This window comes from Schistocerca americana, chromosome 8, assembly GCF_021461395.2.
Source record: "Schistocerca americana isolate TAMUIC-IGC-003095 chromosome 8, iqSchAmer2.1, whole genome shotgun sequence".
Classification (NCBI taxonomy): Eukaryota; Metazoa; Arthropoda; class Insecta; order Orthoptera; family Acrididae; genus Schistocerca; species Schistocerca americana.
The window spans coordinates 26102279-26126485 of NC_060126.1; the positions used below are offsets into that span (position 1 = coordinate 26102279).

General features: G+C 45.5%; 1 protein-coding gene across 1 annotated transcript in view; it reads left to right on the plus strand.

Moving 5' to 3' along the window:
- Window positions 1-328: 328 nt before the first annotated feature.
- The window catches only part of LOC124544935, a 389392-nt gene continuing 365513 nt past the window's right edge, over window positions 329-24207 (plus strand). The window contains exon 1 of the mRNA XM_047123682.1: window positions 329-656. Within this exon, the coding sequence (XP_046979638.1) occupies window positions 329-656 (328 nt within the window). The remainder of the gene's footprint in view (window positions 657-24207) is intronic.

The following is a 24207-nucleotide window of genomic DNA, read 5'->3' on the forward strand; positions in this document are numbered from 1 at the left end:
TTTTCTATAAGGTGAACTAAAAAAAAAACTAGAATCTTTTGCCGACCGAGATGTTGTCGCCTACGAGACCTGGCACTGTGGAATCGACCCGAAGACTCAAAGTAGACCTAGTTTTGTTTATAGTAATATGCCTTTTACTTTGTATACCCGCTCATGTAGAAAAGTTTCTAATGGTGAGAAAATACATGTATGGATGAAAGGACTTGGTGCACTTGCTGAGAATGTTACTGTAACTGGTGATATTACTTTGTATTATAATTATTTGCACCAGTTCCGACGAATCTCCAAGAGGGGAAGACCGTAAGCTTCGGAGGCTGAGAAGCAAGAAATGGCATTAGGTGTACACAACTGGCAAGTCCAATCGAAGAGAAACAACACGGTGCCCCCCAGCCAATCACCGGCCACGGGTCCACCTCCTGCTGCTGGGCGCAGTGGCAGTGGCCGGCACCTGTCGGGTTGTGGGGCGGGCGCCGCGGGACAGTGGGACGCCGGGGCGGAGGCAGAGGCAGAGGCAGAGGCAGAGGCGGCGGCCGGGCCGCGGAGGCTGGCTTTTGTTTTTGTGCGCAGCGGCGCCACACATGTGCGCTGCACGTGCGAGGGACTCGAACGAGAAACCTCCGCTGTCGCTGCGCCAGAGCGCGCAGTTTGCACCGACAGTACCAGTCTCCCTATAGAGGGTGTCCATGATTAAAGTTCCACTTTCAAAAATGTCAAATTTGAAGAGGGCGTTATAGACGCAGGAGAAACAGCATGGGAAAAAACTAACAAAAATTTGACAGGCTGAAGCGCGGCACGCGGCTGTTCCTCATTTGGCGCCCGAGACACCCGACATGACTTTCTGCACGAAGGAACGTGCACTGTTGGTAAAGTTCTTTTACAAGAACGGTGACTGTGCGCCAGTATCCATGCAGCAGTTCCAGACACTCACTGGTATGGAAAAAGGCATTGGTCCGATGTATGCAAAAGGTCTAGAGAAAATGATTACAAAAATCGAAAAGAAGGTTTCATTGAAGTGCACTGTGACAGACGGAGGAAAGCAGTCGATCCAACATCTGTCGCAGATGCGTCCACAGCACTGCAGGAAATGTAGATGCAGATGTAGAAAATCCTACTCAACATCCTGCATTGCTATCTATGCAAAATCTCCAATGTTCAGGCGTATCTTCCTGCTGACCTGCCAGCAAGACAATCGTTAACTCCGAATTTCTTGCTCTCACGGAAGTGGACAGTCAATGGCTGTGAAACGTTCTGTGAACAGACGAAGCCCATTTTCATTACCGAGGACTCGTCTATACTCACATCAACCTCGGTACGACCTCACTGTGGAAAGCTGCCTGTGCGCTGCGGGTTGACGGCATTGTTTCTCGTAGGGCGCTATTGTTTCTAGCAGCTGAGTGCTGCGGGTCCTGTTACCTGTGACCTGTACCGTTGCTGGTAAACGCTATGAGAGTCGTCTCCGCACCAACGTTGCTCTAAACCGCGAACAGCTTGGATGTGTGCGTAGGACCGTTTAGCCGAGCGGTCTGAGGCGCTGCAGTCATGGACTGTGCGGCTGGTCCCGGCGGAGGTTCGAGTCCTCCCTAGGACATGGGTTAATGTGTTTGTCCTTAGGATAATTTAGGTTAAGTAGTGTGTAAGCTTAGGGACTGATGACCTTAGCAGTTAAGTCCCATAAGATTTCACACACATTTGAACATTCTTAATCCGTGTTGACTTCTGGCTGTCTGTTATCTGTGTTCAGTGCTCCAGTTACGAACGTAGCTGAACTGAAAGCACGCATCGCTCAACGCATTCTGCACGTGACCGCCAGTCACTTCCAAGTGTCGTGGAACACGCTGTTTTCCGATTTCAACCTGTGGCAGGAAACCGTGGGCAGCGAACTGAAAATGTCTTGCGTCATTCTCACGACAATTTGACACCGATGTCAGTTTGCTTCTTATGTATTTTTTGAGCCAAAGACATTTAAAATTGATGCCCTCTTGATTTTAGTGCGGTTTTTGGCACCCTGACAAATAAAAGACGATTTCTGTGGTACGACATTGCCGTGTTGGATGTGCTTATCTAACTGTGACACAATTGAGCACTACCGAACTTGTGCAGTCATGCACACTGAACAGTGTGGGTGGTGCAATGTGCAACTCAAACCATAGACATCGTGTTGCTGGTCGTGCGGTAGCGTTCTCACTTCCCACGCCCGGGTTCCCGGGTTCGATTCCCGGCGGGGTCAGGGATTTTCTCTGCCTCGTGATGGCTGGGTGTTGTGTGCTGTCCTTAGGTTAGTTAGGTTTAAGTAGTTCTAAGTTCTAGGGGACTTATGACCACAGCAGTTGAGTCCCATAGTGCTCAGAGCCATTTGAACCCTTTTGAACATCGTATTGCGATTCATCTGTGATTTGTAATCAGCCTCATTTACGTTAAGATGCATACAGCGCCGTCTATTGCTAAAATTTTAGTTTTTTTCCATTGAAGTTTTCCTTCATGCTGTTTAAATTTGACGTCAATCTGAGCAGTGATTCTCTTTCTAAACCGTATGGACACCCTTAGAAAGTGTCGCAGTTTGTGACCAACATACAAACTCCATTAAAGGGAAACGAACAAAATATGTGCACACCATATAGCCTACGCGGGCGAAGCAGCGGATGCCGAGGTAATATTTTCTAAAAATCTGTATACACGATGTATGCACTAGAAGAAACGTTCCTATAATTATACAAGGATCAGAGAAATGTAAACGAGACAGATGGAAAAAAAGTAAGAAAAGTGTTAGCTATTTCAAAAGTAATAGCTATAAGTGTTAATACATTTATCGCACTGTGAGACAAGGCGGTCATTGCGTTTGTGGTAAAATGTTTGCGGTTGCCTACGGAGCGATGATTGCATCCAGCCGAGCAGCTCCTCTCCCGAAGCATATAGACTCTCACAAATGTGTTTCCTCAGGCATGAAGAAATACGGAAACCAAATGGCGAGAGATCGGGAACGTGTGGTGGATACGTAAGGGCTTCCCAGCGAATCTCCTGCAGTGCAGTCTGAACACCTTGGCAACATGTGGGCAGGCGTTATCGTGCAACAGAATGATGCCGCCAGTCAGCATTCCTGGACGTTTGAACTTGATGGCGGGCTTCAGTTTTTGCAAAGTGTAAACGTGGCACCGTGTTCATCAAAGTCAACGAACAGCGGTCCGCTGCGGTCAAGTCCAGCACGACTTTCTCGGAGCTGACGTGCCTGTTGTTTTGACTACGCGGTCGCCTACATACAGTCCCGATCTCTCAGCACTGATATTTCCATATTTTTGGAGCCCTGATGAAAGAGATCCACGGCCGTCGCTTTCCTTCGGACTAAGAGGGCATGCCTGGATACAATCACGTTTTCGTACGCTACAGCAACCATTTTCCACGAAGGCACTGATCGTCTTGTCTCACAATGGGATAAATATATTTAACAGTTACGGCGATTACTATTGAAATAATAAACCATTTACTTTTTTTCCCATGTTTTCATTGGACAGACCCGTATATGTCAAAAAAATCAACGCTTTCTGAGATGTAAGCCGTTTTGCTAGTAACGAGAAATTTGTAGATGAAGCATGGTTTACAAGAGATGACACAGTAGGCAGGTGCGGGCAGATGCAAATGCTCGAGCAACCGTGGAGGTGAGTCGTCAGGATCGCTTCAGTATCAGTGAACGGGCAGGAATTATTGGTCCCAGACTCATACAGCCACAGATTGACAGGTGCTCTGTATCACCGATTTCTGTACGATGTAACTATGAGCGCTACTACAGAACATGCGACCCTTCCGCAATTTGCTGCAGGTTTCAATGCTGGGCTATGAACAAGATAACAAGTGTCTGGCGCAGTTGCTAGATCGGTTACTGCTGCTTCAGTGGCAGGTTATCAACATTTAAGTAAGTTTTAACTTGGTGTTACAAGCGGCGCACGAGCGATGGTCACAGCATCTCCGAGGTAGCGGTGAAGTGGTGATTTTCTCGTACGACCGTTTCACAAGTGCACCGTGAATATCAGAAATCCGACAAAACATCAAATCTGCGGCATCGCTGCAGCCATAATAGGATCCTACAAGAACGGGACGAGCGACGGCTGAAGAGAATCGTTCAATGTGACAAAAATGCAACCCTTCCGCAAATTGCTGCAGATTTCAGTGCTGGGCCATAAACAAGTGTCACCATGCGGACCATTCAACGAAGCATCATCGATATGGGCTTTCGGAGCCAACTGCACGACACATAGCTTTACGCCTCGCCTGGGCCCATCAGCACCGACATTGGACTGTTAACGACTGGAAACATGTTACCTGGGCGAACGAGTCTCGTTTCAAATCGTATCGAGTGGATGGACGCGTACGGATATGGAAACAGCCTCATGAATCCATGAACCCTGCATGTCAGCAGGGGGATGTTCAAGTTGGTGGAGCCTCTGTAATAGTGTGAGGCGTGTGCAGTTGGAGTGATATGGGACCCCTGATACGTCTAGATGCGACTCTGACAGGTGATACGTACGTAAGCATCCTATCTGATCACCTGCATCCATTCATATCCATTGCGCATTCCGTTGAACTTGGTCAATTCCAACAGGACAGTGCGATACCCCACACGTCCAGGATTGCTACAGAGTGGCTCCAGGAGTCTAAACGCTTCCGCTGGTCACCGAACTCCCCTGACATGAACATTAATTGAGCACATTTGGGATGCCTTGCAACGTGCTGTTCTCCACCCCGTCGTACTCTTCCGGATTTATGGACAGCCCTGCAGGATTCATGGTGTCAAGTTCCTCCAGCAATACTTCAGACGTTAGTCGAATCCATGCCACGTCGTGTTGCGGCACTTCCGCGTTCTCGCGGGGCCCTACACAATATAAGGCAGGTGTACCAGTTTCCTTGGCTCTTCAGTGTGTATCCATATTCTGCAAAGTACAGAAAACATCACATGTTAGTAGGGGTACTCGATAATTACAGGAAAAAACTGATGTAGAAGAAAAATGTATGCCTTTACAAAATGCGATACTCCTCTCATAGGTGACACGTACGTAAGCATCCTGTCTGATCACCTGCTTCCATCTATTTCCATTGTGCATAGGCAATTCCAGCGGGACAATGAGACATCCCAGAGGTGTAGAATTGCTACACAGTGGTTCCTGGAGCACTCTTCTGAGTTGAAATACTTCCGCTGCCCATCAGACTCCCCAGACATGAACATTATTGAGCATATCTGGAATGCCTTGCAACGTGCTGTTAAGAGATCTCCACCCCTCGTACTCGTACGGATTTATGGACAGCCCTGCAGGATTCATGGTGTTAGTTCCCTCCAGTACTACTTCAGACATTAGTCGAGTCCATACCACGTCGTGTTCCAGCACTTCTGCGTGCTCCCGGGGCTCCTACACGATATTAGGCACGTATACAAGTTTCTTTGGCTTTTCAGTGTAATACACTTGTGCCATCGGTTTTTGCAGTCTTGGAAGCGCTTCTGGAAGTCATTTTTCGTTATGGTGTACAGCTCCTTCAGTGATTCTGTTTTTATCTCATCAGTGGTGGCAAACGACGTTCTGCTCAGCCCCGGGAATAAAAAAGTCGCAGGGGACCATGTCCAGCGAATACGGTGGCTAAGGCAACGTAACGATGTTTTCTTCTTTCTTCCTTTTTTTTTTTTTTTTTTTTTTTTTTTTTTTTTTTTTTTTTTTTTTTTTTTTTTTTTTTTTTTTTTTGCCAAAAACTCACGAACATGCATTGAGATGTGAATGGGAGCATTATCGTGATGACATTTCTCCGAGAGTTTAATTACTGTTCTGGCTGTTTTCTTCGGATTCCTCACGCAAACGATGCGCAATTTCCAGGCATTATTCCTTATTGGCCGTGCGACCGTAAGGCAGGAACACATCATTCGCTATCACTTTAATCGAAAACTATGAGAAGAGCCTTCACAGGTGATGGAAATTGTCTAACAATTTTCGGACTTTGCTCTTCAGGCAGTTTCCATTGTGTCGACTGGACCTCGGTTTCAACGTCATACCTATGTTTCGTCATCTGTTGTAACCTTCTTTAGAAGTCGTGGATCGTTGTCGACTTCATTCTGCAATTCCTGAGCAGCGCCAACCGACGTCGAGTTTGATCGAAAGTCAACAGTTTTGGGACAAACTTCGCTGCGACACGTGTCATGCCCAAAACACCTGAAAAAATCGCTTGGCATGAGCCAAAGGCTATGCTGATAGCATCAGCAGCCTCTCTAATGGTGATTCGACGAATTTCCAGAATCATTTTCGTTACTTCTGCCAGGACGTCCAGAGCGGTCGTCGTCTTCAGCGTCTTCTTTGCCCTCTTCTAAATGTTTATACCACCCGTAAACTCTTGTCTTACTCATAGTAGATTCCCCAAAAGCCACAGTCAACATTTAGAATGCCGTCCTGAATTGTATTACATTTTTTAAGCGAAATTAAATGAAAATTATTTGATCCACCTTTTTCACAAGTAAAAATTCGCTGAGCATTCGGAAACACGTACAACCTTTTCGGCTGTCAACAACAAATTAAACATTCAAAACAGTTGAAAATGCAAACATACATCAGGAACATGTGGACCAACAAGATACAAAAATTTTGGAAATCGAATGTATAAAGCCCACTGCTTTAAAGAATTATCACTACTTTGTGATCACACCTCGTGTCTTTAAGCTCAAGCACACAGTTTATGTGGGTGGTACAGTTTATGCACCCACTGGTACACATTGGGAAACAAGATTCGTAACTTGTACGCCTTGCAGATGTTTCGAAAACTGCGTGTAGGATATATATTTTACTCACAAATTCCATTCTGTAAACCAAACACCAAGAACAACATCCCGCAGTTCAGGAGGTCATTATTTAAATAATTTTGTAAGTCGCTGTTTAGGCTATAATAAATAAAATGTGAAACGTAGTACAATCTAGGCATCCCTCCCCTATCGTTATACGACTTTCGTCCTCGTTTTGACTAATATTCTACATCTACATCTACATGGATACTCTGCAAATCACATTCAAGTGCCTGGCAGAGGGTTCATCGAACCACCTTCACAATTCTCTATTAGTCCAATCTCGTATAGCGCGCGGAAATAATGAACACCTATATCTTTCCGTACGAGCTCTGATTTCCTTTATTTTATCGTGGTGATCGTTCCTCCCAATGTAGGTCGGAGTCAACAAAATATTATCGCATTCGGAGGAGAAAGTTGGTGATTGGAATTTCGTGAGAAGATTCCGTCGCAACGAAAAGCGCCTTTCTGTTAATGATGTCCAGCTCAAATCCTGTATCATTTCTGTGACACTATCTCCCATATTTCGCGATAATACAAAACGTGCTGCCTTTCTGTGAACTTTTTCGATGTACTCCGTCAGTCCTATCTGGTAAGGATCACACAACGCGCAGCAGTATTCTAAAAGAGGACGGACAAGCGTAGTGTAGGCGGTCTCCTTAGTAGGTTCTGTTACATATTCTAAGCGTCCTGCCAATAAAACGCAGTCTTTGGTCAGCCTTTCCCACAACATTTTCTATGTGTTCCTTCCAATTTAAGTTGTTCGTAATTGTAATACCTAGTTATTTAGTTGAATTTACGGCTTTTAGATTAGACTGATTCATCGTGTAACCGAAGTTTAAGGAGTTACTTTTGGCACTCATGTGGATGACCTCACACTTATCGTTATTTGAAGTCAACTGCCACTTTTCGCACCATTCAGCTATCTTTTCTAAATCGTTTTACAGTTTGTTTTGATCTTCTGATGACTTTATTATACCCTTGTATAGACCCTCTATATACTCCTTCCATCTTTCTGCTTTCCCTTCTTTGCTTAGAACTGGGTTTCCATCTGAGCTCTTGTATTCATACAAGTGGTTCTGTTTTCTCCAAGAGTAGATGTAGATGTAGAAAAATGTAAGTTGATGCAGATGAGTAGGAAAACATATTATGTTCGAAATCAACACTAGCCGTGTGCTGGTTGACACAGTAACGTCGTTTAGATATCTGGGCGTAAAGCTGCACAACGATGTGAAATGGAATGAGCGTGTAAGGACATGGTCGACTTCGATTTATTTTGAGAATTTTAGGAGAGTGTGGTTCATCTGTGAAGGAGACCGCATATAGGACTCGGCCCTTTGATGAATACTGTTCGAGTGTCTGGGATCCGCACCAGCTCGGATTACAGGAAGACATCGAAGAAATTCAAAGGCGGACTGCTAGATTTGTTAGCATTAGGTTCGAACGACGCGCAAGTCTTACGAAATGCTTAGGGAACTGAAATGGGAATCAGTGGAGGGAAGTTGACGTTTTTCACGAGGACCAATATTGAGAACCGACATTTGAGGCCGACTGCAAAGCGATTCTAATGCCGCAACGTATATTTCGCGTAAGGATCATGAAGATAAGATCAGAGATATTCGGGCTCGTACATAGGCGTACAGACAGGCGTTTTTTCCGTCGTCCTATTTGCGAGTGTAACAGAAAAAGAAACGACTAGCAGTGTTACCGGATACCCTCCGCCACGCAACATGTAGTAGCTTGCGGAGTGTGTATGTTGATCTGGGTGTAGGTCCAGTGGAACTTCACGCTCAGGCACGACGTTTTAGTTCACTACTTCTTTACGAGTAACTCTATTCGCTGCTCAGTAGCACGTGTACGACTCGTTGTACCCTGAAAACGATGTCATTATAGGACACGTAGGTCGGGAGATGCGACCTCATAAAGACTGAGATTTGCTCTTCACTTTTTCAGTGAGCTACGGGTAAATAATCCGAAATTAATGAAACCGACAAAAGTAGGTTTTTTCGTCTTAAGCCATAATAGTTCACATGTTTAACGTCAAATATTTAACGCATTACTTCACTTGTGACGTAGCCACACGTTCTAAGTTGTTTATACATGGGAGTTAGATTGTTAAAAGAATGGTTGGGGGGACGTTTCCTGCTGTTTCAATAAAATATGGTGACGGTCGACCTTTACTTTCTTGGTCCGTTGGAATGTATTGGGGATTTGAACTAGCTCTCGTTGTCTGATGAACGGAAAATACATGCTTATTTTAATAAAATGGTATAATTTATCGAATGTAGTGTCCTTCGGCGAGGGCGGCTACACGACTGTTTATTGGGTGTTAGACCTGTGGGTATGGAGTAATTTCAATATTTTGAAAGACGAACGGTGACTTGTAACTAGCGATAAAAATGTTCCAGTGCCGACCCCGTTAAAATCAGCGCACTAACCATTTTTGAATCATTTTCTTGAAATAAAAGCACCTGACAACACTATATTTTATACTTGCCATGAGAGCTGGGGTTGCAAGGAGAGGAGGGGGGGGGGGGGGGGGGAAGGAATAGGGGACACCTTACCCTGTGTATTAGCGCCCTTGTTCCTCGGTAGCAAGTCTCCGAGACCATTACAAGATGTGAAGTGTCGTTGAGAAAGGGCAAGCTGCATCCAGCGGAAGAAACGCTACTCAGATGGGCAATATGGCGAGTGGTGTAAGATATCCTAACAATGTCTTTTCAAGGCTCCCAATCAGAATGGCTTTGTCATCTGTTTGAGCCTGCTGCGAGCGTTTGTCCTCAAGCGCGATTCCAGTTGGATAACTGAGCTTCGTAGCGTTCACCTTCATACCTAGATGCACCAGCTTATGATACACCACACCGATCACGACGTATTTCGTCGCACACATGAAAATCGTTGCCTTTGAATCGCCGAAACCAATCTCTGTGCGTTCTTTCCGACAGAGCAAGTTGTCCATACGCTTCCCCTAATAAACGATGACTTTGCTCAGCACATTTCTTGCGATGGTAGCCGAAGAATAACATTTCCGGCAAATTCCGTTTTGTAGTTGCGTAACCGGACATGTTCGAGACACTAAACGGGTATGTTCCCTCCACTTCACTCAAAAGTCACACACAGACCTGAAAATGTCTCTACTGGTAAAGAAGGTGCATGTCGCTGTCCGATATGCTGCGCTGTTACAACTACTGCCCACTCTCCGCCTTCAGAGACAGTTACTTCCAGACCCAAATCAATTACGAGGTCCGACATCAGGAGACGAAAATCTAGCCAGGTGCTTGCCTGCCGTCTGAGCCTCACCGTGCCGAACTGGTTGAAGTGGTTTACACTGTTTTATATCCGCGGAGACAGCTGAAATACGTCTGCTTGCGGAAGCGGACTGCGGATTTGCGGATACCGTGCATTTCTCTGATCCGCGCGTACGTCTAATGGTGGTCAGTCTTCGATAGCCAGTCACGAGGCTTCAGTGCCGCCGTGGGACAACTTAACAGACGACTGTGGACTGCTTTTAAAGATGGCATCGCCGACACCGATCCGCCAGATAATGGTTTCGTACGAAATGTAAAAGTCTTTCAAACATGTGCCTCCCATGCTTTGCTCGCCGAAAACTCTGTTACGCCTGAATTATTTTCCGCAGCCGTTGGTCCCTCATCTAAAAATACTCTCTCTATGATCCTCTGACTTTTCGTATGCCTATGAGACAGTGTTTGTGCACTTTGAAATGTATCAGGTAATTACCGAGCCCCAAACACATCTCATCTCATCATCGCAGTGTGCGTTCAGCTGTAGGATTAACGATATCCGCTCACTTTGCTTATGTCTCGCTACACTCACAAAACAAAAAATATATACATTTGGCACCATTGACCAAAAATGACGCGTACACAAGGAGATGGCTAGTTTGATCTCACAGGTAGCTTCTTCACACCTGCACACAGGTTCAACATGATTTCTTGCGTCAGTTTCTCTGCATGTGTTTAAGATGACGCATAAACTGCCGTTCGCCTCTATGTACGAGATGACGCCTGCGACAGTACACACGTCGATCGAGCTCCGTCATGGGAGTACCGGTCCGTACCATTCGTAATTTGCAAAAGTTAGTACTGAATTGTCACCAACCGTTGTAACCGAGTGGTTCTAGGCGCTTCAGTCCGGAACCGCGCTGCTACGGTCGCAGGTTCGAATCCAGCCTCGGGAATGGATGTGTGTGCTGTCCTTAGGTTAGTTAGCTTTAAGTAGTTCTAAGTCTATGAGACTGATGACCTCAGATGTTAAGTCTCATAGTGCTCAGAAGCCATTTGATTTTGAATTGTCGTATCAGTATGTGCGAGCAGCAACATAAAAATCAAGACAGAAAATTTAAATTTTTTTCTGAAATAAGCAAATCGATGTCAAATTACGACATGCCCCATAATAAGTTCCAGTGGTGCGTCATGATACAGAATTAAGTCTTTAATTATGGACATCCAGAAATGTTCAAATATTAGTAAGTTTGACACGTGTCCATAGCTGAGGCGTTGCATGGATGAAACCAATGCACAGGACCCAGCTTTAATTCCCGCTATTGCTGTGGATTTTTCCTTGTCGTGAGGAATGGAACAGGATGCATTGTATCTCATGATGCCAACTGAGGAGCTGCCTGACTGGCAGTGACAAATAGCGACTCCAACGTCTGTAAATGTGACAACGGTCGGCAGGGCGTCTCTCCGTACTGCTCCCAGTTGACTATACATGGCAGAGGACACGGTGGTCGGTCGTATCGCGTAGACCGCTGGACCTCATCGCGGAACTATATACATATATTTTTTAGCTTGCCTCCAGACCAGAGGTTGGCCCCCGTCCCTGGATACGATGCTACAAATAGCGAGCCTGTCTTCACCAATTCAGCGAAACGTCGAAGTGAGCCGTCATTGGTGGGGACAGGAGGCGTGGCTTGCAGCCAGCTGCACCCGCTGTGTGTCAGTGGCCGAGTCAGAGCGTCCTCCTCAGCTAGGACGAGACCTCCAGGCGAACACACTGCCTCCACACTGGCCTTCCTTGCCGACCATCCAGCTGTTTTCTTGGGGGTCTCTGCTAATCGTCCACAGTCGAGGCTGGTGGTGTGAGTCATCAGTCTTCTGGCTGGATTGATGCTGCCCGCTACGAATTCCTCTCCTGCGTTAACCTCTTCATCTCGGGGTAGCACTTGCAACCTATATCCTCAATTATTTGCTGGGTGTATTCCAATTTCTGTTTTACTATACAGCTTTTACCCTCTACAGTTCCCTCCACGTAAGTTATTCGCTGATGTTCTAAGACATACCCTACCATCCTACCCCTTCTTCTTGTCAGAGTTTTCCATTAATCCTTTCATCCCCAATTCTATGGAGAATCTCCTCATTCCTTACCTTATCAGTCCACCTAATTTTCAATAGTCTTTTACAGCACCACATCTTACAATCAGATACTTCGACTCTTATCTTTTACGGTTTCCCCACAGTACATCCTTCATTATCATAAAATTCTCTGCTCCAAATGTATATTCTCTGAAATTTCTTCCTCAAATTAGCCCATCGTGGATTATTTTGCTGCCTAGGTAGCTGCCTTTACTTCATCTACTTTGTGATCACAAGTCTTCATGTTAAGTTTCTTGCTGTTAATACTTCTGCTACTTCTCATTACTTTCATCTTTCTTCGATTTACTCACAGTCCACTTTCTATAGTTACCAGACTCACCATTCCATTCAACTGATCCTGTAATTCTTCTGCACTTTCATTTCGTACAGCAATGACATCAGCGAATCTTACCATTGATATCTTTTTAGCCTCAGTTTTAACTTCACTATTGAACCTTTCTTTCATTTATGCATAGTCTGAACGGTAGGGACGAAAGACTACATCCTTCTCTTACTCCATTTTTAATCAAGTAACTTCATTCCCGATATTTCACTCTTACTGTTCCCTCTTGGCTCTTAGTGCATATTGTATATCACGCGTCTTTCCGCTGATTTTTTGCAGTTTGTTTTGATCTTCTGATGACTTTATTAGTCGATAAACGACAGCGTCATATGCAAACAACCGAAGACGGCTGCTCAGATTGTCTCCCAAATCGTTTATATACACTCCTGGAAATGGAAAAAAGAACACATTGACACCGGTATGTCAGACTCACCATACTTGCTCCGGACACTGCGAGAAGGCTGTACAAGCAATGATCACACGCACGGCACAGCGGACACACCAGGAACCGCGGTGTTGGCCGTCGAATGGCGCTAGCTGCGCAGCATTTGTGCACCGCCGCCGTCAGTGTCAGCCAGTTTGCCGTGGCATACGGAGCTCCATCGCAGTCTTTAACACTGGTAGCATGCCGTGACAGTGTGGACGTGAACCGTATGTGCAGTTGACGGACTTTGAGCGAGAGCGTATAGTGGGCATGCGGGAGGCCGGGTGGACTTACCGCCGAATTGCTCAACACGTGGGGCGTGAGGTCTCCACAGTACATCGATGTTGTCGCCAGTGGTCGGCGGAAGATGCACGTGCCCGTCGACCTGGGACCGGACCGCAGTGATGCACGGATGCACGCCAAGACCGTAGGATCCTACGCAGTGCCGTAGGGGACCGCACCGCCATTTCCCAGCAAACACTGTTGCTCCTGGGGTATCGGCGAGGACCATTCGCAACCGTCTCCATGAAGCTGGGCTGCGGTCCCGCACACCGTTAGGCCGTCTTCCGCTCACGCCCCAACATCGTGCAGCCCGTCTCCAGTGGTGTCGCGACAGGCGTGAATGGAGGGACGAATGGAGACGTGTCGTCTTCAGCGATGAGAGTCGCTTCTGCCTTGGTGCCAATGATGGTCGTATGCGTGTTTGGCGCCGTGCAGGTGAGCGCCACAATCGGGACTGCATACGACCGAGGCACACAGGGCCAACACCCGGCATCATGGTGTGGGGAGCGATCTCCTACACTGGCCGTACACCACTGGTGATCGTCGAGGGGACACTGAATAGTGCACGGTACATCCAAACCGTCATCGAACCCATCGTTCTACCATTCCTAGACCGGCAAGGGAACTTGCTGTTCCAACAGGACAATGCACGTCCGCATGTATCCCGTGCCACCCAACGTGCTCTAGAAGGTGTAAGTCAACTACCCTGGCTAGCAAGATCTCCGGATCTGTCCCCCATTGAGCATGTTTGGGACTGGATGAAGCGTCGTCTCACGCGGTCTGCACGTCCAGCACGAACGCTGGTCCAACTGAGGCGCCAGGTGGAAATGGCATGGCAAGCCGTTCCACAGGACTACATCCAGCATCTCTACGATCGTCTCCATGGGAGAATAGCAGCATGCATTGCTGCGAAAGGTGGATATACACTGTACTAGTGCCGACATTATGCATGCTCTGTTGCCTATGTGCCTGTGGTTCTGTCAGTGTGATCATGTGATGTATCAGACCCCAGGAATGTGTCAATAAAGCTTCCCCTTCCTGGGACAATGAATTCACGGTGTTCTTATTTCAATTTCCAGGAGTGTAGGTAAGGAACAGCAAAGGACCTATAACACTAGCTTGGAGAACGTCTGAAATCACTTCTGTTTTACTCGATGACTTTCCGTCAATTACTACGAATTGTGATCTCTCTGACAGGAAATCCAGTCACATAACTGAGACGATATTCCATAATCACGCAATTTCACTACGAGCCGCGTGTGTGGTACAGTGTCAAAAGCCTTCCAGAAATCCAGGAATACGGAATCGATCTGAAATCGTTTGTCAATAGCACTCAGCATATGAATAAAGAGCTAATTGTGTTTCACAGGAAAGATGTTTTATAAACCCATGTTCACTGCGTGTTGCCGGCCGAGGTGGCCGAGCGGATCTAGGCTCTTCAGTCTGGAACCACGCGACCGCTCCGGTCGCAGGTTCGAATCCTGCCTCGGGCATGGATGTGTGTGACGTTCTTAGGTTAGTTAGGTTTCAGTAGTTCTAAGTTCTAGGGGACTGATGACTTCAGATGTTAAGTCCCATAGTGCTCAGAGCCATTTTTTGACTGTGTGTCAATAGACCGTTTCCTTCGAGGTAATTCATAATGTTCGAATACAATATATGTTCTAAAATCCTGCTGCATATCGACGTTAACAATATGGGCCTGTAATGTAGTGGATTGCTCCTACTACCTTTCTTGAATATTGGCGTGACCTGTGCAACTAAGCCGGCCGCGGTGGTCTAGCGGTTCTGGCGCTGCAGTCGGGAACCGCGGGACTGCTACGGTCGCAGGTTCGAATCCTGCCTCGGGCATGGGTGTGTGTGATGTCCTTAGGTTAGTTAGGTTTAAGTAGTTCTCAGTTCTAGGGGACTTATGACCTAAGATGTTGAGTCCCATAGTGCTCAGAGCCATTTTTTTGAACCTGTGCAACTTTCCAGTATTTGGGTACGGACCTTTCGTCGAGCGAACGGTTGTCTTTGTTTGTTTAGTATGGAGGTAATGCATCAGCATACTCTGAAAGGAACCTAATTGGTGTACAGTCTGGACCAGAAGACTTGGTTTTATTTAGTGATTTGAATTGCTTCACTATTCCGAGGATATTTAGTTCTACGTTACTCACGTTGGCAGCTGTTCTCGATTCGAATTCTGGAACATTTACTTCGTCTTCTTTTGTGAAGGCATTTCGGAAGGCTGTGTTTAGTAACTCTGTTTTGGCAGCACTGTCTTCGATAGTATCTCCATTGCTACAGCGCAGATAAGGCATTGATTGTTTCTTGCCGTTAACATACTTCACATACGACCAGAATCTCTTTGGATTTTCTACCATGTTTCGAGACAAAGTTTCGTTGTGGAAACTGTTATAAGCATCTCACTTTGAAGTCCGCGCTAAATTTCGAGCTTATGTAAAAGATCGTCAATCTTGGGGATTTTTTGTCTGATTAAATTTGGCATGTTTGTTGCGTTGTTTCTGCAACAGTATTCTAACCCGTTTTGTGTACCAAGGAGGATCAGCTCCGTCGTTTGTTAATTTATTTGGTATAAATCTCTCGATTGCTGCCGATACTATTTCTTTGAATTTAAGCCACATCTGTTCTACACTTATATAATTAATTTGGAATGAGTGGAGATTGTCTCTCAGGAAGCCGTCAAGTGAATGTTTATCTGCTTTTTTGAATAGGTGTATTCATCGCTTATTTTTCGAGGCTTTGGGGATTACAATATTCAGTCTCGCTACGACAACACTGTCTTCAATAATCCCTATATCGGTTTTGATGCTCGTTATTAACTCAGAATTATTTGTTGCTAACAAGTCAAGTGTTTTTTCACATCAGTTTACTATTCGCCTGGACTCATGAACTAACTGCTCGAAATAACTTTCAGAGAATGCGTTTAGCACAATTTCGGATGATATTTTATGCATACCTCCGGAATTAAACATGTATTTTTGCCAGCATAACGAGGGTAAATTAAAGCCACCTCCAACTATTATCGTATGAGTTGGGTACGAGTTTGAAATTAAAGTTTTCTTTGAACCTTTCAGCAGCTGTATCATCTGAACGGGGACGTCGGTAAAAGGATCCAATCATTATTTTATTCCGGTTGCCAACAATGGCCTCTGCCCATACTAACTCACAGGAAGTATCTACTTCAATTTCGCGACAAGTTAAACTACTTGTGACAGCAACAGACGCGCCACCGACAACTGTGTTTAGCCTATCTTTTCAGAACACGGTTAGGTTTTTCGCAAAAATTTCGGCTGAGCTTATATGCGGCTTTAGCAAGCTTTCAGTGCCTATAACGATTTGAGCATCAGTGCTTTCTATTAGCACTTGGAGCTCTGGTACTTTCCCATCAGAGCTACGACAGTTTACAATTGTTATAGCGATGGTTCCTGTATCTACGTTCTTCCTGTGTTCAGCCTGCACCCTTAGTGACTGAAGCCCTTCTTGTGTTTTCCCGAGACCCTCTAACCTAAAAAAAACACCCAGTCCACGCCACACAGCCCCTGCTACCCTTGTAGCCGCCTCCTGCGTATAGTGGACATCTTACCTATTCAGCGGAACCCGAAACACAACCACCCTTTGGCGCAAGTCGAGAGATCTGCAGCCTACACGGTCGCAGAACCGTATGAGCCCTCCACTCGGCTCTGCACCAGAGGTCCGCAATCGGTCCTGCCGACTATGCTGGAAATGGTCAGCATGCTTTCATCTCGCAAGCAAGACTGGCAACCTTTACCACTCCTGTTAGCCGCTCGAAACCAGAGAGAATCTCTTCTGATCCAAAGTGACACACATTATTGGTACCGACGTGAGCAACCACCTGCAGTTGGCTGCACACTGTGCTCTTCATGGCATCCGGGAGGACCCTTTCCACATCTGGAATGACTCCACCCGGTATGCACACGGGGTGCAGATTGGTTTTCTTACCCTCCTTTTCAGCCAAGTCCCTAAGGGGCCCTATAACGCGCCTAACGTTGGAGCTCCCAACTACCAATAATCCCACCCTCTGCGATTGCCCAGAGCTTGCAGGCTGAGTGGTTTCCTCTGAAACAGATCCCTAGAACTTAGAACGACTTAAACCTAACTAACCTAAGGACATCACACACACCCATGCCCGATGCGGGATTCGAAGCTACGACCGTAGCGGTCGCGCGGTTCCAGACTGTAGCGCCTAGCCTCGTGATGACTGGGTGTTGTGTGATGTCCTTAGGTTAATTAGGTTTAACTAGTTCTAAGTTTTAGGGGACTGATGACCATAGATGTTAAGTCTCATAGTGCTCAGAGCCATTTGTAGCGCCTAGAACCGCTCGGCAACCCCGGCCGGCGAAACAGGACAGGCGACAGCATCTGGCTCAGCGACAGTGTCAGCCACAGACAGTAGGTGAAACCTGTTTGTCAGACTTACCGGGGAGGCCTTACGTGCGGCCGCCTGGGAAGTCTTTCGCCTCCCACTCGACCACAGGTGGGGGGTCAGCCTCAGTGCGAGCAGTAACCGGGCTGGCCGCCCGTGACGACCGATCGGAGGACTCTGACGCGCTGGACGTCCGTTGGATCCCCACGGCCGGCCCACAACAGTGGCGCCCATCCACTGCAGCCTCAAGCTGTGTAACCGAAGCCATCACAGCCTGAAGCAACTCGGCTCGCATCAGCACACAACAGTCGCAGTCCCTGTCCATACTAAAGACCGTGGAAACCTAAACTATTCAGATAGACGGACTATCGGCACACGCTGCGCAGCTCTACTTTAGACCCTGACGAAAACGCACGAACGGTGTCTAGTAATACGCAGACATTCAAAAACCTAACTACCGAAGGACTCAAATGAAACTAAATAATTTGCCCCTGATTAGGAACTTTTAATATGTCACAAAATCGGTTTACTTTCCGACGCAAATGAAAACGCGAGAACTGTGGCTATTAGATGTTAAATTTACACGAAGAAATACAAGAAACTAAACTATTAAAGCACACAGGTGATACAATAAAATTCTCTCCTAGTTAGGAAATCGTAAGAGTCACAGGAGCGTTTACTGATGTGTTGCTGCGTCTGTCGCGGTCGGCTGCTGCTGCCTGACCGGAGACAAACAGCAAGACCTACTCGACACGTGTGCGTACCACGTTGGGGTAGTCACGGGGCGAGGGACGTTCGTATGTGTGAACGAACCAACAACCATAGCGCTGCCCGTCAACCGGCGAACGGCAACACGGCAGTCCCACGGCCGAACTGAGCGCGTGGCGCCAACTTTCCGTTGTGTAAAAATGGTGCGTTATCGGCCGACACAACATCAGTAATTTTGGTTCCTACTGGCATCAGCTATCCAGGGTCACAATTTCGTGGCATAATTTTTCTCCGCTCTGTATACTGCATCAGTCATTTGTTATTAATTTTTATTGGATCGATACGTTCCAGCAGCATGCTGCCTATCATTAGGTGCATTTACAGTTTTAGATTTAATTACTATGCAGTGGGCTTAATTTCCTTTGTTGTATGTACCTCTGATGTTAAGTATCGAAAAATTCGACTCTTCAGTAAGATTAATATGTTATGGTGTGTACATTTCGTGATAATCATGATACGTCACTCTTTTGGTGCATTTACTTACATTTTTGTTGGTAATTTAGTTGTCTGCCACACAGAGCACACTAACAAATACATCACAGCTCAACGCAACAACAATCACTGTTTACATCAAAGCTACGATAAACGATTTCTCAGTTTATGTGATCGCTGTAAGCTTGTTGACACCAGTGTCTACCAATTTATATTGTATATTACAGCACTGAAGATGGTCACTAAGTGACCGAAAATCGATTTTGCGGTTAATAAAACAAAAAAAAAATATACGACCAATGCTGTCTCTCCTTCCAAGTATACCGATTATCTGGTCGTGGTGCACAGGACACTCCATGGAGTCGCCAATCAATACGATAAACTAGTTTTTATTGCTAAAACAGTGGTGTAAATGAAGGATGTTTTTTTTTGTATCTAGATACATTTCTGTCACGGCAAATATTACGTGAATAGTTGGTAAAGACGATTTTTTCAATGAAATAGGCTTTCAACATTGGAGAAATTTTTAAAGGCGTTAATATAATTTTTTTTAAATGCGAACATTTTTTGTTAGACATTACCGTGACTGTTATTGACATTAAATGAAACAACAAGTTTACTGTTACCAGTAAAGTACCTACAGTGGTCACAGGTTCCTATTTTCTATTTTACTTATTTCTACCGTTAGACATAAGTTTAGTTTTTCCGTCAAAAGAAACCCGAAACCATGTTCTGAAATAGTGTTTGGTTTCTCCACAAGACAGTGCCACAAGTTCCTCCAAAAAATCGTAACACCACACACACACAAATGTCATACTAACAAACGTAAATCCACCTGACGATGAAGGTTTAAACATTTGAAACGCGTCGTGGAGATAAATAAACAGTGACACTTAACAGTAAACTTGTTGTTTCATTTAATGCGCCTGATTGTGATTCTTTATCTGTATCTGAATATTGTGTGTCTGCGTGTGTTGCAGTTTGTTATGTGCTATGAAGGCAATATCAATGTTGTGCGGTCTGAAAAATTTGCTGTTTTGTAGGGCTGTTTGTCTGTGAAAGAGATGCAAGCAGTCAGTTTCTTTTTCTGTGCGGAAATTGGTTCAATACAGTTTTTCTTTTCTTTTCTTGTGTGACGTTGTCGATCAGTGTGTCATCGTAGCCATTTGCTGTAGCTACACCACTGGCCATTAAAACTGCTACACCACGAAGATGACGCGCTATAGACGCGAAATTCAACTGACAGGAAGAAGATCCTGTGATATGCAAATGATTAGCTTTTCAGAGCATTCACACAAGGTTGGCGCCGGTGACGACACCTACAACGTGCTGACATGAGGAAAGTTTCCAACCGATTTCTCATACACAAACAGCAGTTGACCGGTGTTGCCTGATGAAACGTTGTTGTGATGCCTCATGTAAGGAGGAGAAATGCGTACCATCACATTTCCGACTTTGATAAAGGTCGGATTGTAGCCTATCGCGATTGCGGTTTATCGTATCGCGACATTGCTGCTCGCGTTGTTCGAGATCCAATGACTGTTAGCAGAATATGGAATCGGTGGGTTCAGCACGGTAATATGGAACGCCATGCTGGATCCCAACGGCCTCGTATCACTAGCAGTCGAGATGACAGGCATCTTATCCGCATGGCTGTGACGGATAGTGCAGCCACGTCACGATCACTGAGTCAACAGATGGGGACATTTGTAAGACAACAACCATCTACACGAACAGTTCGACGACGTTTCCAGCAGCATGGACTATCAGCTCGGAGACCATGGCTCCGGTTACCCTTGACGCAGCATTACAGACAGGAGCGCCTGCAATGGTGTTCTCAACGACGAACCTGGGTGCACGAATGGCAAAACGTCATTTTTTCGGATGAGTCCAGGTTCTGTTTACAGCATCATGATGATCGCATCCGTATTGGGTGACACCGCGGTGAACGCACAATGGAAGCGTGTATTCGTCATCGCCATGCTGGCGTATCACCCGGCGTGGTGGTATGGGGTGGCATTGGTTACACGTCTCGCTCACCTCTTGTTCGCATTGACGGTACTTTGAACAGAGGAGGTTACATTTCAGATGTGTTACGACCCGTGGCTCTACCCTTCATTCGATCCCTGCGAAACCCTACATTTCAGCAGGATAATGCACGACCGCATGTTACAGGTCCTGTGTGGACCTTTATGGATACAGAGAAAGTTCGACTGCTGCCCCGGCCAGCACATTCCCCAGATCTCTCACCAATAATTGCAAACGTCTGGTGAATGCTGGCCGAGCAGCTGGCTCATCATAATATGCCAGTCACCACAACTCTTGATGAACTGCGGCATCGTGCTGAAGCTCGATGGGCATCTGTACCCGTACACGCCAAGCTCTGTTTGACTCAATGCCTAGGCGTATCGAGGCCGTTATTACGGTCAGAGGTAGTTGTTGTGGGTACTGATTTCTCAGGATCTATGCATCCAAATTGCGTGAAAATGTAATCACATGTCAGTTCTAGTATAATATATTTGTCCAATTAATACCCGTTTATCATCTGCATTTCTTTTTGGTGTAGCAATTTTAATGGCCAGTAGTGTATTTGCTTGGTTGCTCTGAGCTCGTAAAGCCTTGCGTGTTGATTCATTGGCGTACTGCTGGCTCTGTTAAATAATGCTCTGTATCTACATCTAAAACTACATGTACGTGATTACTATTCACAATAAAGTGCCTGGCAGAGGGTTCAATGAACCTCCTTCAAGCTGTGTCTCTACCGTTCCACCCTCGAACGGCGCGCGGGAAAAACAAGCACTTAAATTTTTCTGTTCGAGCCCTGATTTCTTTTATTTTATCGTGATGATCATTTCTCCATATGTAGGTGGGTGCTAACAGTATGTTTTCGCAATCGGTGGAGATTTCGTGAGAAGATCCCGTCGCAACAAAAAACGCCTTTGTTTTGATGATAGCCACTCCAATTCACGTATCATGTCTGTGGCACTATCTCCCCTACTTCGCGATAATACAAAACGAACTGTCATTCTTTCTGCTTTTTCGATGTCATCCGTTAGTCCCACCTGATGCGGATCCCACCTCGCACCAATACAGAATAGGGCGGACAGGCCGGTGTGAGTAGTTTCTTTACTAGACCTGTTGCACATTCTAAGTGTTCTGCCAATGAATCGCAGTCTTTGGTTGGCTCTACCCACGGAATTATCTATGGGATCGTTCCAATTTAGGGTATTTGTAATTGTAATCCATAAGTATTTAGTTGAATTTACAGCCTTCAGATATGTGTGACTTATCACGTAATTGAAATTCAGCTGATTTCTTTTAGTTCTCATGTGAATAACTTCATACTTTCCTTTATTCAGAGTCAATTGCCAGGTTTCGCACCATACAGATATCTAAATCATTTTGCATTTTGGTTTGGTCATCTGATGACTTTACAAGACAGTATATGACATCATCTGTAAACAATCTAAGACGGCTATTGAGATTGTCTCGTATGTTGTTAATATAGATCAGGAGCAATAGAGGACCTACAGCACTTCCTTGGGGGACGCCGGGTATTATTTCTGTTTTAATCGACGACTTTCCGTCTATTATTACGAACTGTGACCTTTCTGACAGGAAATCACGAATCCAGTCGCACAACTGAGGCGATATTCCATATTGACGCAGTTTGGTTAGAAGACAGTTGTGAGGAACGGTGTCGAAAGCCTACTGGACATCTAAAAATATTGAATCAATCTGACAACCCCTGTCGATAGCACTAATTTCTTCATGAGTATAAAGAGCTAGTTGTTTTTCACAAGAACGATATTTTCTGAAAAAAAATGGCTCTGAGCACTATGGTACTCAACTGCTGTGGTCATCAGTCCCCTAGAACTTAGAACTAATTAAACCTAACTAACCTAAGGACATCACACACATCCATGCCCGAGGCAGGATTCGAACCTGCGACCGTAGCAGCAGCGCGGCTCCGGACTGGAGCGCCTAGAACCGCACGACCACCGCGGCCGGCGATATTTTCTGAATCCGTGCTGACTGTGTGTCAATAAATCCTTTTCTTCGAGGTACTTCATAAACCCTACTGCAAATCGACGCTAGTGATATGGGCCTATAATTCAGCAAATTACTCCTACTTCTCTTTTTGGATATTGGTGTAACATTAACAATTTTCCGGTCTTTATTTACGGATCTTTCTGTGAGCCAGTGGTTGTATATAATTGCTAAATATGGAGCTATTGTGTCAGCATACTCTGAAAGGAACCTGACTGGTATACAATCTGGACTGGAAGCGTTGCCTTTATTGATTTAAGCTTCCTTGCTACACCAAGCATATCTACTTCTATGTTTCTCATCTTGACAGTTGTTCTTGATTAGAATTCAAGAATATTTACCTCGTCGTCTTTGGTGAAGGAGTTTCGGAAAACCGTGTTTAATAACTCTGCTTTAGTTTCACTGTCATCTGTGACTTCACCGTTGTTATCGCGCAGTGAAGGTATTGATTGCGTCTTGCCACTGGTGTGCTTTATGTATGACCAGAATCTCCTTGGGTTTTCTGCCTGATTAAGAGACAGATTTTCGTTGTAGAAATTATTAAAAGCATCTCGCATTGAAGTACGCGCTATATTTCGAACTTCTGTAAAACTTTGCCAATCTTGGGGAAAATGAGCTGAATATGGTGGTATCTGTTGCTGTTGTCTTTCTGTCCGTTTGTGTGCGCCAGACAACGAAATTACTGACAAAAATGTAAGTAAATGTACTAACAAAATGATTACTGATGCTTATCACATAATGTACACAGTGTAGCGTATATATTTCCTGAACTGGCGTCTTTTCGACACATAGCATCACTGGCACACACAGCATAGAAACTAGTCTCCATATTAATTACAATGTAAAGGTAAGTGTAAAAGCACCTGATGATGGCGGCATGCTGCCGAGACGCATTGTGCAAATCAAATGTTTTGCAGTGTATGTTATTTGACACATAAGCAACACGGAATTACTGCGGCTGATCGCAAATTATATTTCCTGGGAGAAAGGGGGCGGCGGAAGGGCGAGGCCGTGACAAATTGGGATTCACCGCTCCAGAACCGAACTCAGGACACCAGACTGCGCTCGGCTGGCTTGCCGACATAAGCTGTGAGTTCTACTCGTAGTTCAGTCAACGGTGCTACTTCAGAGTAGTAGCTAACGTTCTTCTCTTAAATACCCCCGAATTTTCTTGTAAAACTAATTGTAAAGCTTTCACAGTTTCTAGAAAATGATTTGTGCAATCGTTCCAACGGATAACGTTGTTACGTTCACGTTCTCTATTGTGGCTCTGAGCACTATGGGACTTAACTTCCAAGGTCATCAGTCCCCTAGAACTTAGAACTACTTAAACGTAACTAACCT